The sequence below is a fragment of the Delphinus delphis genome, chromosome 7 (assembly GCF_949987515.2).
Source record: "Delphinus delphis chromosome 7, mDelDel1.2, whole genome shotgun sequence".
Lineage (NCBI taxonomy): Eukaryota > Metazoa > Chordata > Mammalia > Artiodactyla > Delphinidae > Delphinus > Delphinus delphis.
This window is the reverse complement of record NC_082689.1, coordinates 48627788-48646191: the sequence shown is the minus strand read 5'-3', so window position 1 is coordinate 48646191 and position 18404 is coordinate 48627788. Positions and strand designations below refer to the sequence as shown.

Sequence of the window (18404 nt, the reverse complement as noted above, 5' to 3'; positions counted from 1 at the left end):
TTTGTATGGCTTCAGGTTACTCTCAAGAGTCCTTTAATTTTAGCCTGAAGGGCTCCCTTTAGCATTTCTTATAAGACAAGTCTACTGGCAACAACTCCTTTAGCTTCTGTTTATTTGGTAATATCTTAATTTTACTCTTTGTTTCTGAAATATAGTTTTGCCAGTTATAGTATTCTTGATTGACAGTTTGTTTTTTCCCCAGTTAGGTAGGAAAGACAAGGGTGAATTAAAGTGCCACAAAGCTCTCCTACTGTGTTTAAGTCATCTTTACCTTGATTCAGCAATTGCTTGGTTGCTATAAACGGTTGGTTATTTTCCGGAGTTTTGACAAGTTGATTCTGATAATTTTTACTTATTTTTTTGTTTCTATGGAGGGTCAGGTTCTTGGAACTCTCTACTCTGTCATTTTCACTGACATCACACAATAATAGTTTCTAAACATTTGATATCTTCATGTAGCCATGTAACTTTAGATTCCCAACATCACATTCCTGTAATGTTTCTTCTGATGATCTAATTGTGGCCAGTGCTCATTTCTGGTTTCATAGATCCCTCTCCTTCAGACTCCCCAAGCTGATTTCATCCCAAATGCTCAAATATCACATTTATGTTTGCTCTTCTGGCTCTTGGCTGCCTGTGTCAAGATCTCCATGTTCTCAAGGTGTGAAGCAGAATTCCAGCAGCCTCCAGGATGAAGGTCTGCATCATCACCATGCCCAGCTCTGGTCTCAGTGCCTAGAGGACACAGCATACCTTGACTTGGCCCTTCCTGACACATGTGCATCTCTGAATGATTATTCAACATTAGAATTCACTTAGAAAGTTATCGGCCAGCATCACACACCAGGTTTTTTTCTCTCCAGCAGGAGTTCTTACGTTCCCACAGCAGTTCAGGGGCTCTTTCCCTTGGCATTTCAAGTTACAATTTAGTTGCCAAGAGACGAGATCACATGGATGGATGTGGGAGCCACTGTGGCTTAGAAGTTTGTCTTATCTCACAAATAGGAGCAATTATATCTTGCAAAATGTTCTGTGGGTATAACTTCTATGGTCCTGGCAAGGGACAAACCTAGTTTGCACTCAAGGAAATCACCAGTTAGGGCTTCCCACCAAGTATTAATAAATCCTTCACACTCTTCCCAACCCAAATGCAGTTTGCAAAAGAGGAGTTATTTTCAATCATAAGCAAAATTGCCTAATAACACAACTAATATTCCATCTTTATTACATGCCTAAGAAACAGCTGTAAGTTACACCAAGTTTAAATTACTCTATAGAGAAGATGTTTGCTAACCCATTACTCATTATTTCATTACATATACATGATAAATCATTCATAATTACATATATAAAGATAATTTTGAGAGAGAAAAAGAATATATCTATTTCTATATAATGTGATATTATATTTCTCATAGACTTTGACTACTATTGTCCCTATATATTATTTTCCCACTATACTTATGCCAAAAAGATGATTAAAATATTAACCAACCCACAATCATTCCATGTCGTTAAAGATCATGTGTGAAAAAATTCACCAGATTTATTTTATCCTTTTGTATTGGCTATAAGGATTTACTCTCTATGTTTAGAGAGCTTGGAAGTATTTGGAACAGTCTAGTTATTTATTAGGCCATAAATATGAATGTGTGATAGGAAGAGCCATACAATGGTAATTTTTGTTTCAGTTTTAAAATATATCTAATTTTTATATTTCAAATTGAAATTTAAAAATCTCTTCTCAAAGTAAAACATGCTAGTGAGAAAAAAATGGCAAAATACCATATAATGGAAAACGAAAGTATAATTCTTCTGATTTTTACCTTACGAAGAGAAATATTCATTGACATTTGTGTATTTTCTAGCATTTTTAGTCTATTTCTATAGATGCAGATACATTTAATTATATTCTAAAGTTATTAGCATGCTATTTTTAAAACTAGCATTATAATACAACAATATTCCTAATATTTTAAACTCTTAGCATTATTGGTAGTAGCTGCATAGTATTTTCTTATAAAATTGAACCATAATTCTTAACTATTCTTCACTTTAGGCCACTCAAGTTGTTTGTATATTTTTTAAAATAAAAGTGTCAATATTTCTTAGACTCAAGTTTCCATTGCTTTCCCTGTATACCAAAGATCTTAGTGAGATTTTTGTTAGCAAACTTTCAAAGCTTCCTATTGTATGAGGAAGTTAATCACTGCCATCCTGTGCCAATTCAATTTGAGAAGCATTCATGAGCACTTAAAATGCATGAGACACTTCTCATCCAGCACTTAAGAAAATGAACTGAATGGTTGGAAAATCAGTTTTAGACATAACACATACAGATTGCAAAGACTTTTATATTAGAACTAGAATGAGATTTTTGTCCACAAAGAGAAACTTGAGTTAATGGAATCTAAAGAATGAGAGGCCTTGGGGAAAGATATTGTTCAGATCTGATATGCCATTAAGAGATTAGATGCTTTTAAAGCTGCCAAGAGAAAAGTCCAAATGATACACATTCATGATAGTAATGGGAAAAGAAATTTAAAAAAGAATCTTCCACAGATTCACTCAGCATAAAGCCATTGATTAAATAATGACTAGAAGGAAATTACACATTGAAGTGTGATACCATTCACTTGAATAACAACCTTCCCTGAAGAAATATATTTGCTAACATTCTAATAGAACCCAGTGCATATTGTCTTCCAAGAGAGTTAAATTGATTCAAGAAATAGAGATGGTGATTTAGTTGTAATTCTTTGAAGGTATTGCTCTATGTAAGATAGAAAGCATACTTAGATTTTTCAAAAATCACTGAAAGCAATTCTTGATAGAAACAACTATTGGGAATTTAAAGGAAATTTTTAGCCTGTGGAAACAGTAATAGTGAGTAACATATTAACTTACTAAGATATATGAAAATAGGAACAGAAGTATTGGACCAATTCAAAGGAGTAATGGATTTACTTGTAGTAGAGAAAACATTTAAGAAGGTAATTATTATTAATGTTCTAAATACATATTTTATTTAGTAAAAACTAACTCCATCTTAAAAGATGACATTGAAAGCATCAATCTTAGGATGCAAAAACTAGAAGGGACTTTATACATCATCAGCATCTTCATCTGAGGAAAGGTCTAAGAATTTGATATTAATTATCCAGTCACGCATCTAGTAAGTAGGTATATAAGCCAAGATTACATTCAGCAGCAAATAAAAGTAAACTCAGATAAAGTTGACTTTTATTTATTTTTTTCCAAACTACATAGGTAATCAGTCCTAGAATAATGCAGTAATTCAATGATGCTATTGGGAATGGGGATCTTTTCATTTTTTGCTCTGCTATCTTTAGCATCTAGGCCTTCTCTGCCAAGCTGACAACCTTACGATTGAAAGATGGTTGCTTCCCACCTAAGACTCCCAATTACACATGGGTAAGAAATGAAAAACATGGTTAAAAAAACATAAAGAATTTTTCTTTAATGAGGCTTATTTTTTTGTAGACATATCCTCCTCAGAAGCACCTGCTTACAATTCAATTAGTGAGGCCTGTATCACATATCCACTCTTATTACAGGGAGGCTGAAATTTTTATCATTTTAATTGAATATCTTTCTGCCCGCCCCACCTCCCCCCAAACTGGAATTCTACTAACGAATTAGAAGGATGTAATTGATAATGTGAAGGCAATTTGCATTGTTCACCACAAACATCATAACCAGATACCCATCTTCTGGTGAAAACCTGTATTAATCAGAGTTCTCCAGAGAAACAGAGATAATAGAATATTTATTTATCTATTTATCTGTCTATCAATCTGTCTATCGCTCTGTCTGTTGACTTGTTTTCAAGAATTGGCTCACACATTGTAGGAGCTGACAAGTCCAAAATCTGCAGGGCAGACTGCCAGTTTGGAAACCCAAGAAAGAGTTGATGTTGCAGTCTCAAGTCCAAAGGCTGTCTGGAGGTATAATTCTTTTTTCCTGGGGGACTTGTCTCATCTGTTAAGGCCTTCAACAGATTGAATGAGGCCCACCCACATTATGGAGAGTAATCTGCTTTACTAGGATTTAAGGAGTAAACCTGCTTACTCATCTGATTTAATGTTAGTCTCATCTAAAAATGATCTTAGATGAGATTAGCATCTAAAATCTACTGATTTAAATATTAGTCTCATCTAAAAAATTCCTTTACAGTGACATGTAGTCTGGTGTTTGACCAAATATCTGGGTATTGTGGCCTAGGCAAGTTGACACATACAGTTGACCATTATAAGTCTGTCTCTTATCAGTTTGCCATGCATAGATATCTCCTTAAACTATACTCGATCTCCAGAAAAAGACAACAGGCAATATGCTTCCTAACATGATACAACTATCCTGTATACAATTGAAAATGCACTGACTTGCTCCCTAGAAAAGGATACAAAGTTGTTAAGTGATGTTTACTCTTCTCCTTGATATCCTGTCACTTAAATACTATGATGTAAATTCAACACATCGTATATGATAAGAGAATAAGAGATGAAAGAAAATATATATATATTTTTTTTCATAATTAAATGAGGAAGAAATACCCATGACAATTACAGTTCTCATTTCTATAACTAGTCATGGTCATAGTTGGTATTTATAACTGCTTTATTCCGCTACTCATTCCCTTTGCCCTCAGCAAGCACCTTATCTGGTCATGGTTCTTTCCATGATGGAGTGACTCAAACCTTCATTCCTGAGGGGTCTGGGCCATTAGTAATACTGCTTGAATTGGGTGTAGTGTTTCCATCGACTTTAATCACAGGGCATGATAACTCTAAGAGACACCAAAGGGATCTCCTGTATTCCAGACATAATCTTCCTTACCTCCACTGTGGCTACCAGTTCATTGTTTCCTTGGTAATCAGAATCAATTATCTCATCTAGCACAGTACCTCCCTTCATTGCCTGTTGATACAGTGGCACAAGAAGCCCAAAGCAGCAAGGTAGCAGATATAACTTCTGACTCAGTGGAATACTTGATGTGTCTCCTGGTGGAATTGTTCTGCAATTTGGAACTAAGACTTCTAGTTCAGAAAAGCATACGGTTGTGGGTACAGAAAGCAAAAATTTTGCTAGTGGACCACTAGGGGTAATACTGAGTGGTGCCACCTCAATTTCCACCCCTGTATGTTTGAACCCTTCAATCCTGGTTATGAGAAAAATAGCATCATATACTGGACACTAATTCAGAGCATATACAGCCTCCTAGAGAACATTGCTCCAGCCCTGCTAGGTATTGCCACCTAGTTGAAGATATAACTGAGTCTTCCAAAGGTCATTCTACCATTCTATCAAACCAGCTACTTCAGGACGATGGAGAACATGGTAAGACCAGTGAATTCCATGAGAATGGGCCCATTTCCACATTTTTATTTTTTTGCTGTGAAGTGAGTTCCTTGATCAGAACAATGATCATAAATGTGGAGTATCATGATGGTAGAAATGGCATTGGGTAAGTCCATAGATTGTAGTTTTGATAGAAGTGTTGCATGAAAGGAAGTTAAGTTCACATCCAGAGTAAAGGTCTATTGCAGGAAGAACAAAACACTGCCTTTTTTTTTTTTTTTTTCAAGGAAGCTGTCCATCATAATCAACCTGCCACCAGGCAATGGCTGATCACACCTGGGAATGGTGTCATACTGGGGGCTCAGTGTTGATTTCTGTTGCTGGCAGATTGGGCACTCAGAGAGTAGTCCTGGCTGACAATCAGTAGGAAGCTGCAGCTCTCAATCCTACAACCAGAAGGAAATAAACTCTACCAACAACCTTAGGGAGCTTGTGAGATGATTTTTTCCAAGACAAGCCTCCAGATGAGAAAACATCCTGGCTAACACCTTGACTGAGCAAAGAACAGGCATACTGACTTACAGAAACTGTGAGATAATAATGTGTGCTGTTGAAAGCTGCTAAGTTTATGGTAATTTGTTAAACAGAAATAGAAAATAAGCCTAATAGAAAAACTTACCTAATCACTCTATTTGAAATTGCTATCCCTCCCCTTACTTCCTGCACCCTCAGCTTAAGTTCATTTCATCCACAGCACTTTTCACTATCTACTATACTATACAACTTATTTACATGTTTTAATGTCCATTTCTCTCAACTATGGTGAAAATTTCATGAAACAGAGATTTTTCCTCCTTTGTCACAGATATATCAACTGTGCTTAGAATAACAGCTGACAAGTAATGGACACTCAAGGAGTACTGGCTGAAAGACAAATGAAAATCTGTATCACATCCCAATAAGCCTGTCCTAAAGAGTTAGAAAGCTTGAATAACATATACAAGAGTAAATATAGGAGATAAGTCACAGGAAGTGTTCCTGGAAATCCTGATTCCAGTCCGGTTCTACCACTTGTACGCAACTCTGAACAAGTCTAAAACTTGCTTAACTTCAGTATGGACGATAATGCTAGACCTGTTTGCTCACATGCTTATTTTCAGAGTCAAAGTAATGTATATAATATTGCTTAATAAATTTTCAGGAACAATATTAATTCTAAATGAAGAAATACAGGGGGCCAATATATATGTAAAAATATTTCTGCTTCCTAGTAAACAAATGAATTATAGGCAAAACATTAATGATATATCACGTATTGACTGCCAATTAAACAAATTTAGTAGGAATGCTACCCAATATTGTGTATATTCCCAATATACTGTTGCGAAGAGTGAAATTATGGTATAAAGCTATGAATAGCAGTTCGGAAAACATCAAAAAAGTGCATGTTTATCTTTTATTCTAGCAGTTTTTCTTGTAGGAACCTGCCTTTTGGGTGTAATTAGACTAGGCAGGTGTACACTATATAGATATAAGAATGTTCATAAAAGTTTTGTTTGCAATTGTAAAACAATGTAATTTACCTAAATGTTTAAACACAAACTGATGTGTTATTTAAATGGTATCTTTCTCTCTCTCTCTCTTTTTCTCTATCTCTCTTTCTCACATTGAATAAACCTTTGCCACTGTCTTAACACCACCATTAACCTGAGGCTAGGATCATTATAACTTTCCCAACCATCCAACTCAATGGGTTTTCCTGAGACCATATCTGAGGATTAATGACCTGTGTTGCCCTTGTGACATTCTGTTTCTCTATAGACTAAGAGAAGTAAATCAGTGGGAAAGTAGAGTAGACCCTCTGAAATGGTATCATAACCAAATAATATTGATTCTTTGTTTTTTCATTCCTTATTGCATATTTTCAAAGTGTACATTGAATTATATGTGAGCATACATTATAATTTGTTTTGTAATGCAGTAGCTAGGCCATACAATTTCCTTTTAACATACTTTTAATTTTCTAATTCTTGCTGACTGTCATTCTTATCTTGACATTTATCACTAAGAATTTCTTTTGAGTGATTCTCAGTAAATTGTTGAGGAAGCTTTTGAAATAGCATTGATATTTCCATAAACCTCACAGGTATTATCTTGTATATTCATTTGTGTGGAACTTAAGTTTTCTTTCCATTTGGCATTCTCAAAAGAATTTACTTGGTTTCTATTTTTTGCCTTTCAAAATTACTCTACTTGATATAAAATATGATGTAGGACTTTATCTTTCTGCAGAAAAATGCAAGAAAGTATATAAAGACTGATAAATGTTATCCTAAAACTGACCAGAGTATTTGACCAGGCTTATAACCTCTGCAACTAAATAGTCCCTAAATGTTAGTCAAGTTTATTTACCTTGGTATCCGGAAGTCTGTCACTGAGATAAGAAAATTATGTGTACATAGAGGGAGATTGAGATCAATAGGAACACTTGAATGTAGTTTGGTGCTCCTTGACAACCTCTACAAGACTAAAGCAACATTTGCATTCTTCACTTTGCTGTATACCTGAAACTAACACAACATTGTAAGTTGACTATACTCCAATAAAATTAAAAAAAAATAAATAAATGTACACAGTTCCCTAAATCATCATTTAGGGGCCGATTCCAGCCATATCAATCACCCGGTTATATCACAGATAATACAACACTACTGGCATTTGATAATTGACAGACTCCTTGCTTTTTAACTATTATGTCAGTGGAAATGGATTAGGTCAAATCATAATGGTTAATTTGAAACAGTAAATAGTGAAATTCTTGGCGTTTCATATACTTGCTTTAGAAAAGCTTAGCTTTTTGTTAGAAGCACTGTACTTTTAACTTGCATATATATGCATATTTATATAATAGAAATTAACATTTATTCTAAAAATTTTATTAAAAATAGTCAAGTCTCTCTTTCTTGATTGTTGTCTCCAGTTACCCAAAGAATCTAGTAGGAAAAAAAATTATGTCTGCTTCTTAAAATATCACTATTTATAAATAGAATTTTTAAAAAATCTTTGAATGTTAGTTACTTTATTGGTATTGCAACTTTCTTGCTTTATTTTACTTGGCACTTTGATTCGTTTAAATGTTTATTTTAGAGAACTAATCTTCTACTTTCTTTCAAATCCTCTGTTAGCATCCTCCTCCTAACCCAAACCCTCTCTTGATTGAATATCTGTTTCTTACAGTGGCAGGTGGTATTTCTCAGTAAAGGTAATGCATATCCTTTAGGTCACTCAATTATGCGCATCCAATAAATCACTAATTTTACTTTTCCTCTCCACTGCAACTCCCTTAGAAAAGGCTTTTATTGTTTCTTACCTGGTTCATTGTGATATTCTATTTATTGGTTGCTTTGTCTTTAATCTTGTTCTATGGCAAAGTTTCATGCATACTGATGCCAAAAGAATCTTAATAAAATAAAAGTCCTACTGTGGCACTGCATTGTTTAACTCCTTCAATGTTTCCTACAGTCACATTTAGTCATATGATAGACAGGGTTCCCCATGATTTGGTTGGACCCCATAATTCATCAATTCTCCTTACTTCCACAAATACACTCTGCTCTAGCCATCCTTCTTTACATCGTGTATTTTTCTTTTAGAGTATGCATGCTTTTATTTCTATGTTTATACAAAAGGGTTTTCTTTTCCCCCAAATATCCTCTCACTTCCAACATCCAACCCTTCTTCTTCATGCTCTTTTATATCCTTTAAGACCCAGATCAGATGTGACTTTCCCCAGGTAGCCTGCCTGGGGATTGTTGGGGCACCCCTGTTCTGTCCTCGTATGGCACAATAAGAATACCTCAACCACTGATTGCCATTATCTCTTCCTGAGTGTCTTTTCTCCCTATTTCTGTAAAATGCATATAAACATACACTCACACACACTTGCCCACACATATAGTCACAGACACAGAGACACACACCAGATAAAAGTAAAAACATTTTCTTTACTCTTTGAAAACTATCCCAGCCATTTACCAGAATGACCATTGCTGGTGATCAATAAATTGTTGAATGAGTCTTGATATGACTTCAAGATTTTAGGAAATACAGATGACCAAGACTATGAATATTTAAAATCTAGAATTAAAATTTTCTTGCCATAGTATCTCTAATTCTACATATTTTTAATAACAAATAATTTAATATGTATTATAAAATTGTAGCTACATTTGTTATGATGCAATGATATATGTCAAAATTTTACTTTCTATGAAATACTAGTACAATTTAGCTATTTATGACGTGGGTTATCTTTTATTTAAATTCAACTCTAAATAAACTCCTTCACAAATATGTCAATGTAAATGATCTCAAAATATCTTTGTGCTATGTTAAAATAAATATTCTAGAGTAATCTCATACATATATAGGCATATATATGTATATATACCTTATATAAATCCCATTAATTAAAGTATTAGAGATTATTTGAAGTTTAAGTTATGGTTCTATGTAGGAGAAATTGAGCAGACACAATCTAGGTTGACCAAGAATCTAATATTATTTCATTAGCATGACTTTTTTTTTTGGTCGCACTGCACAGCTTGTGGGATCTTAGTTCCCTGACCAGATATTGAACCCGAGCCCTTGGCAGTGAAAGCATAGAGTCCTAACCACTGGACCACCAGGGAATTCCCTAGCATAACTATTTTTGAAGTAGGAAAATACTTAATTTGGAGGATCTAAGTGATTCTACGTAAATCAACAAATATTTACTGAGTAGGTCTTTTATAGATCAGGCATTGTTCTAAGACCCTGGCATACATCAGTGTATATACATAAGGCATTTATTAAGATTTTGTTCAACCACTTCATAAAAATGTGATTAGTATATGTTTTATTCTCGTAAAGCCCTATTCTAAGACTGATGTATCACGATTGCATAACAACATGAGCTCCATGAGAAGCAAATAGTACTTTAATCATTTTTAATGACTATATACTGTCTCTGTGAAAGACTATAGTGAAAATATTTGGGGCATGGGACCACTTTGGGGTATCTTAAATCATGCTACATACATGGCTATTTATCAATTCTATTCAAGTTGACATGTTCTTTTGCTGGCCTTCAGCCCCCAAACTGAGCTCCTTTGATACAGAAGAAACATATGCTCAATATAAAAAGAATTTACACAAAGACACTTAATTTTCTTCCCAGATCTTGAATTACTTGGGAAATATGCCTGGTATTTGAGGGGAGGGATTATTTTAAATCACATTAGTAGAGGGTATTTGCCTTATGGATTAACATAAGACATTTACTCTTAAAAAATATGAAAAGGATCAGACACCTTTCTAATATAGAGCACATCAAAATATGATGGAATTTATTATATATAACTGAAATACACAAGCTTAATTGAATTTATTTAAAAATTAGGGGTTTATAAGACTCCAACACTTCGTCTAAATTAGGCAGAGAAACTTGGCAGGAAATAATAAGTAAAGAAGAAATTTTTCCTTTCCAATTTACCAGGGTATAGGTGTATCTTTTGATACAGTGTAATAACATGTTTTGGCATTTTTTACAAGCCAAAAGTGCAAGAAAATATTTTCTTAGCAGTGGATGGTCACAAATGCTGTGTTTTCCTTAGATGAGATCAAAGATGATGTACTGGAAAATTCCAACAACAACAATAGTAACTTTGACATTGCCATAGACCTAAATACTGTTAATTACTTTTATATTTTTTAATAGAGACTCAAAGAACTAAAACAAAGGGAATTTGCTCGAAATGTAGCATCTAAATCCAGGAAAGATGAAAGAAAACAGGAAAAGGCACTCCAACGCCTGCACAAGCTGGCCGAGCTAAGAAAGGAAACTGTATGGTGAGTCTACAGTAAAATGTTAAGTTTTCTTAAAACATGACAACAACAAAAAAGGAACTGAATAAAGGGCACAAATCTATCTATTTCTGTACCCAGAATAAGATGCTCACATTTTCATGGCTTTCTGTGGGCAGTAAACAGTAAATTGAATTTGAGTTTTATGCAAACACCTGTTTAATGCACATTTCAATAAAAAGCCAAATTACTATAATTTTAGTTTGTAAAAAAGTTAATTTTACATTATTCTTCTCTTTAAGCTATCTTAGTTGAATGCTATTCTATTTCTTGGTGAAATTCAAAGCATTTGATTGAAGAAGAGACCGAAGCACCACCTCGTAGACTTTGTTATAAATGGAGTTTTAGGAGGAACTTATTTTTTCATTGAAAATTTGGAGAACTTTTATTTGCAATGATCTTTAGAACACATATGGAGTGAAAAAGAGAGGTTCCTTGCTCCATATGTATTCTTAATATATAAAGGTCAGGAAGGCCCTATGCATGTCAGAGGTAGGTTGAAATTAGTTTCACTGTGAATGAACTCTAACTGGACTATTAAAACTTTACAACTCTTACACTTTGACCTGCTTCTAACAGAGAGCAGCTATAAGGTTATAAATCAGAACTTAAAAATTCAGGCCAGGGCAATGTTATGAAAAGACAGCCACCCTTAGGGTACCCCCCCCTCATTAAATAGGCCTCTCTGATTATTGTTTAAAACAAAGCTATTTTATGCCAAATTTATTTTATACAGAATAATGTTAGGGGATATTGACATATCAAAACATTGTTTGAGGGCTTCCCTGGTGGCGCAGTGGTTGGGAGTCCGCCTGCCGATGCAGGGGACACGAGTTCGTGCCCCGGTCCGGGAGGATCCGACATGCCGCGGAGCGGCTGCGCCCGTGAGCCATGGCCGCTGAGCCTGCGCGTCCGGTGTGCTCCGCAACGGGAGAGGCCACAACAGTGAGAGGCCCGCGTACCACAAAAAAACAAAAACAAAACAAAACAAAAAAAAACCCACAAAAAAAACCAAACAAAACATTGTTTGAGATGTCAGCTTTAGAAAAGTCAAAATAAAATTCAAATATATCTTGAATCCTATAGTGAACTGTTAATATCAAACATAACCTCTGTTGAATTATACCAACCAGATAGTTTTATTCTGTGTAGTAAAAAATGAAAAATTATATAAGTGCAAGTTTACATTTCATATTATCTCGGACCTGTGTAATTTAATTCATTTGTAAATGTAAAGTCTAATATATTAAGAGAAGTAGAGCTGATAATAAGATATGTACAAAAGAAGCAAAACTTCTTATCTAAATTACTTTTCTTAGCATACATAAATATTTCACATTACACTGCTCCCCAGACACATGATTTTCCCAGTAATCTGGTGCCTCTAATGAGGTGTAAATTAAGTAGTGTTGCTTCTTAATACCAAACAAGGTAATAAAACAGTCCACTGTGTTAGATATTGAAGAAATTATTCGATTAAAAAAATTTGGACAATTTATAACTTCTGAGAAACTAACTTTTTAGAAAAGCATGGAAAATTCTGCATAGCATAATTCTTTTCGGGTAAAGATGATACTTAGGTAGTTCTTTGTTTATGTGCTGGACAGTATCATTCTTTTAATAAGAGCTCACTATTTATGGTATACTGTAATTCCAAATAAATGGAAACCACATCGTAAGTATAGTTTTTTCCTATATTTACTCTATATAATGATATAATGGATAACTTCAGGATAATTTTTAAATATTAAGAACAGCCATTCCAAAAGACTCAGAGCTCTCATTGAGCATATCACCTGGCCTGTGGTAGATGCTCAGTGAACACTGGTTGAATTGAATTGTTGAACTGAATTCCCAGCCCTGCTTACATCATGACTGAGAGTTTTTCTTTAACTTCCTTCATATTCTCCATATAGGATCAATGGTGTTGAGTATTTGTGAATTAAAAGTAATTTTATTTTAGAGAGTTCCGTATTCTAAAATGTCACTGAAGAGGCCATGGGGGTAAAAAAATTCTTGGTCTGGAAACACTGGCTGAGAGCATAGAAATGTCTTTGACCGTTGCTGTTAATAGCTATAAAAGTAACTTCAAGACATCATCTCCAAGTTATCCCAAACAATATCCAATAACTAAATTAAACTGTAGTTCTATGGAAGGCAATTGCACTACATGAAAGTAATTATCTTACAAAGATTTTAAAACCTGAAAAAAATCTTATGCTGACATTTCTAAGTTGTAAGTGTTTGAGTATTTTTCCTCAAGTGTCCTTTATGAAAACACACTTTTGTTTCTTTTTGTAGTGCTCCTGGAAGTGGTCCTATGTTCAAGTCAACAACTGTTACTGTGAGAGAAAATTGTAATGAAATTTCCCAAAGAGTTGTTGTGGATTCAGTTAATAACCAGGAAGATTTCAAATGTACTTTGATTCATAGCCAAGAGAATGCTAAAGGTGTTACCACTGTTGCTACAGATCCAGAAAGCGTGAAAAGTTATACCGCCAAAAAGAGCCAACTTGGAGATCAAGCCCAGGGGATTCACAGACACAAAATTGGCTTTTCTTTTGCATTTCCAAAGAAAGCATCCGTGAAGCTGGAGTCCTCAGCTGCAGCCTTCTCTGAATACAATGATGATGCCTCTGTGGAAAAAGGATTTAGCAGAAAAAGTAGATTTGTCCCCAGTGCTTGTCATCTTCAACTCTCTTCACCAACAGATGTGCTTTTGAGTTCTGAGGAGAAAGCTAATTCTTTGCATCCACCAGAAGGAAGGTGCACTGACAAAGAAACTGCTCAAACTCAAGAGATGAAAGAAGTTTCTAGTGAAAAAGATACATTACTATTACCTCCATTTTGCCAGTTTCAACTCCCTTCATCATCTGATGCAGATAATTGTCAAAATTCAGTCCCTTTAGCAGATCAAATTCCACTGGAAGATGTTATTATTAATGAAGACATACCTGTAAGTGGTAACACTTCTGACTTGCTAGGAAATAAATCCATAGTTCTTGATATGGCTAATGACTGTTTGTCTTTGCAAGCTACCATAGAAGAAAGAGTTAAGGACAATGATGCATCCACGACTGAAGCTGAATATAAAAATCACAGCCCTGACATGTTGGCCCCTTTAAATTCTGAAGAGGATAATATAACCCTACATAAAAAAATGGATTTATATAAAAGACCATGTGAGCCATTTGTACCCGTACTTAACAAAGATGGATCCACAGTTCTTCAGTGGCCATCAGAAATGCTGATTTACACAACTACTCAACCATCAGTTTCCTATAGCTGTAATCCTCTCTGTTTTGACTTCAAGTCCACTAAATTAAACAACAATCTAGATAAAAATAAGCTGCCCTTAAATGATCTTTCTTCTCATCAGAAGAGAGAAGACATTTGCAAGAGACCAGTTTTAGATTGCAAGGACGCATCTGTGACAGGACTTACTGATCATGAAATTGGAGGTAGCAGAAATGGATATACCCAAGTCACTCCTCTTTTTGCTGATGATACGCTCTCCAATAGCTGTGATTCTGGAAAAAATGAGAGTATGAGTCAGAGGTATAAAAATATTTCCTGTAGGATCAGAAAAACAAAAAAATATACTTTTACTAAAAATCAGATAAAACAGGATGTTCTTGGTGGCAAATACAACAAAATAAGATTGAAAGATACTAACGAACTCTGGTTCCATAAAAGTGGAAGAAAGAAAAAAAGAAGAAAGTTATGTCACCATAATTATGGAAAGAAAACCAAAGAATCAGAAACGTATTTCAAAATGGAAAGAGAAAATAGTTACACTGATAAAACTAGGAAAAATCTACTGGAAACAATTTCAGAAAAACAGTATTTAGCTACAGAGCAATTATTAGACTCACAGCAATTACCTAATAAAAGGCCCAAATCAGCATCCATATACTTAAGTGAAAATGAAGAATTGTGTAAAACCCAGAACACTGAATACAATAAGAATATTATCAGTTCTAAAAACCACTGTAAAAAGAGCTCAGTTGTTTTAAATGGACAATCCAATTCAACAATGATACATTCTGTGAAACATAATTTAACATACTCCAGAACTTACTGTAGTTGGAAAGCCAAAACGTCCAGCTGTAGTCAAGATCACAGATGCCTAGTTCTTCAAAATGAAATGAAATGCATGAGTCAGAACCAGGCAGTTAAAAGAGGTTATAATTCTCTCATTAATGAATCAGAAAGATGCCATCAAAAACGTAGACAACATTCATATTCTTATTCTTCAGATGAAAGTTTAGATCAACAGAATTATCTACCAGAAGAATTTTTGAGGCCACCCCATGCTTCTGCTCCTTGTAAACCTAAAAGGAAATGGAGGAGAAAAAGTAGATTCCACACCAGTTTTGAAGCTTTGGAACTCAAAGAGAAGACAGATTATCCCAGGAAAGGTAATTCTTTCTTACATCACCCAGATGAAATAATAAGTGAAGACAGAAAAGAGGAAATAAAACCACAAGAAACTGCAAATGTCAAAAGGAACTCAGAACAAATGGACCAAGTAGAAAATAAACTGTCTTTGCCCGCTAACAATCCCCTTCCTTCTGAAACCAATGGTGAAACTGAACAGGTCGTAATGGAGACCACTTCTGGTGAACTGTCAGAGATTTCCAATGAACCCACCACTTCAGTCTACATAGCTAGTGCCCCAACAAAAGAAGAAATGGACAGTACCTTGCTTGAACACAAAGAAAGAAGTGAAAATACAAATATTAATGAGAAGCAAATTCCTTTCAAGATGCCTAGTATTGAAAGGAACTTTAGACAGTCACAACCTAAATCATACCTTTGTCATTATGAACTGGCTGAGGCCCTTCCACAAGGAAAGATGAATGAGGCATCAACTGAGTGGCTGTGTTTTAATTCAGGAATCCTTAATGCACAACCACCATTACCATTCAAAGAAGCACATGTCAGTGGCCATACCTTTGTAACAACGGAGCAGATCCTGGCTCCGTTAGCTTTACCAGAACAAGCATTATTGATTCCAATAGAAAACCATGACAAGTTCAAAAATCTACCATGTGAAGTCTACCAGCACATCATTCCGCCGAGCATGCTGGCCAACAAGGTCAAATTCACTTTTCCTCCAGCTGCCCTCCCACCCCCTAGCACACCTCTGCAGCCTTTGCCTTTGCAGCAGCCCTTGTGTTCTACCTCTGTAACCGCTATCCACCATACTGTTTTGCAGCAGCATGCAGCAGCTGCTGCAGCCGCAGCAGCAGCTGCAGCTGCAGGAACCTTTAAAGTGCTTCAACCACACCAACAGTTTCTGTCCCAAGTCCCAGCTCTCACCAGAACATCGTTACCTCAGATCTCAGTAGGACAAGTAGGACCAAGGCTTTGTCCTGGGAATCAGCCAACTTTTGTTGCTTCTCCTCAGATGCCAATCATTCCAGCTTCAGTTCTTCATCCTAGCCATCTGGCTTTCTCACCTTTACCCCATGCACTCTTTCCTTCACTGCTGTCCCCCCACCCATCGGTCATCCCGCTGCAGCCCCTCTTCTAGTCATCACTATGAAAGGGAAAGAAAATATTCATGTGAAAACTATTGCTCTACATGTTAATGCTCATCTAAGTGGATAATTGCCTATTTAAATGGTGGAAATAAACTAGGCAAAATATGGCCTCATTGATATGAAATCATTTACTGTAAGTGTAATGATGCAAATAAATTCTTAAGTTTCTGATATATAATATTAGTAAGGCACTGAATAGTTTGAAAATCAATATAATATATGCTGTATATTAAAATGATGTCTTAAGAGTATGTATAATGTATATAAAATATATTTATAGTACTGTAATTTATGTTGTAAAGTATGCTCTTTGTTTTTTTTTAACCTTTGTGTATTTGCACCTATTTAATGTTTAGACAAAGCTGATGGCACTATGTTTTGTACCATGTTCCTTGAAACTGTAAATTCAGTGAAAAAATCTCTCTTGCAATAAATTTTTGTTAAATATTTAAGTAAATCAAACCCTTGTTTTTAGTTGGTTTTCACTATTTTGAGACTGTATAGTAACAATAGATTTTGAATTTATATTGTTTCTTCTGTTTATTGGCATCTCTGAACCTCAGAGGATCAGCAAAATATCTTTGGCGCTCTGTCAATACTTAAACTGTAATACTATCTTTCAGAATAAGTTTAAGTCCGTTTGCTTTTCTGTTTGTCATAATGTTGCTTATACTCAAAGTTTACTATGTTTCATGAACACTTGGCCCTCTAGATAATAAACCATGGAAATTCTTGTTAAAGTAATGTTAGCATTTGGTGCAGTGGGGGGGGGGGGGGCGAATAACTACAAAACGTGCAAAGTATTTAGTGTCGTTCCGGGAACTATTAAACAGTACTAGTAGGTAAGAAATAGCAAGTAACCAATATAAGTTCTTATAACATTTTTGTATGTCAAAATTATCAAATGTATTGTGTTTATTTTCAATTGTTGCGGAGAATATACATATATAAGAATGTTGGCATGGATTAAGGAATAGGTTTAATTAATCACTAACCATTATATAACATCTTGGGAAGAATGGCATAAATACAATCTGGATATACTCTTAATTGAGAATCTGGAAGTGGGAAAGAGAGTGAATAAATAACTGTTCCTTCTGCAAATCTTTCTGGTAGTCATGTTTCTATCATATTTCCAAATCATGCAGGAACAATTAGAAAGTCTCCATCCATATCACCCTTCCAGATTCTGCTATATTTTTAATGACCACTGCATTCTTGTTCACTCAAGTGCTGCTTCTATGTGTACTAAAGAATATAATTATTTAATAGAAAACTAGGGAACATCACACTTCCCACAAGAGTTTCTAATGTGTACCTGCCTCAGTCCATGCCACTGGTTAAGACAAAGTCTGCATGCCTGGTGGAGAGGATTCAACTCACCATGTGCAAATGATAATGGATTATGGTAGCCTAGCAATGAATCCAAGCAAAAGAGAGGCCAACTGAGTCCTTCTAAAGGAAGAGCAACTTTTAAGTGATGCTGTATTGAAGAAATACTTTTTCATAAGCTTACTGTAAGAACTGGGTTTCCCTAAAAATATTGAGCATAAGCATATATTCCCATAGCAGAATAATATATTGAATTCTATTGTAAGTAGAGTAATAGGGGAAAAATCTATGTTGTAT

General features: G+C 35.0%; 1 protein-coding gene across 1 annotated transcript in view; it reads left to right on the top strand.

The window, feature by feature from the left end:
- The window catches only part of ZNF804A (zinc finger protein 804A), a 312169-nt gene extending 294640 nt beyond the window's left edge, over window positions 1-17529 (top strand). Inside the window, exons 3-4 of the mRNA XM_060015620.1 lie at window positions 11081-11211; window positions 13528-17529. Coding sequence (XP_059871603.1) covers window positions 11081-11211; window positions 13528-16765 — 3369 coding nt within the window. The 3' untranslated portion in view covers window positions 16766-17529. The remainder of the gene's footprint in view (window positions 1-11080; window positions 11212-13527) is intronic.
- The last annotated feature ends 875 nt before the right edge of the window (window positions 17530-18404 follow it).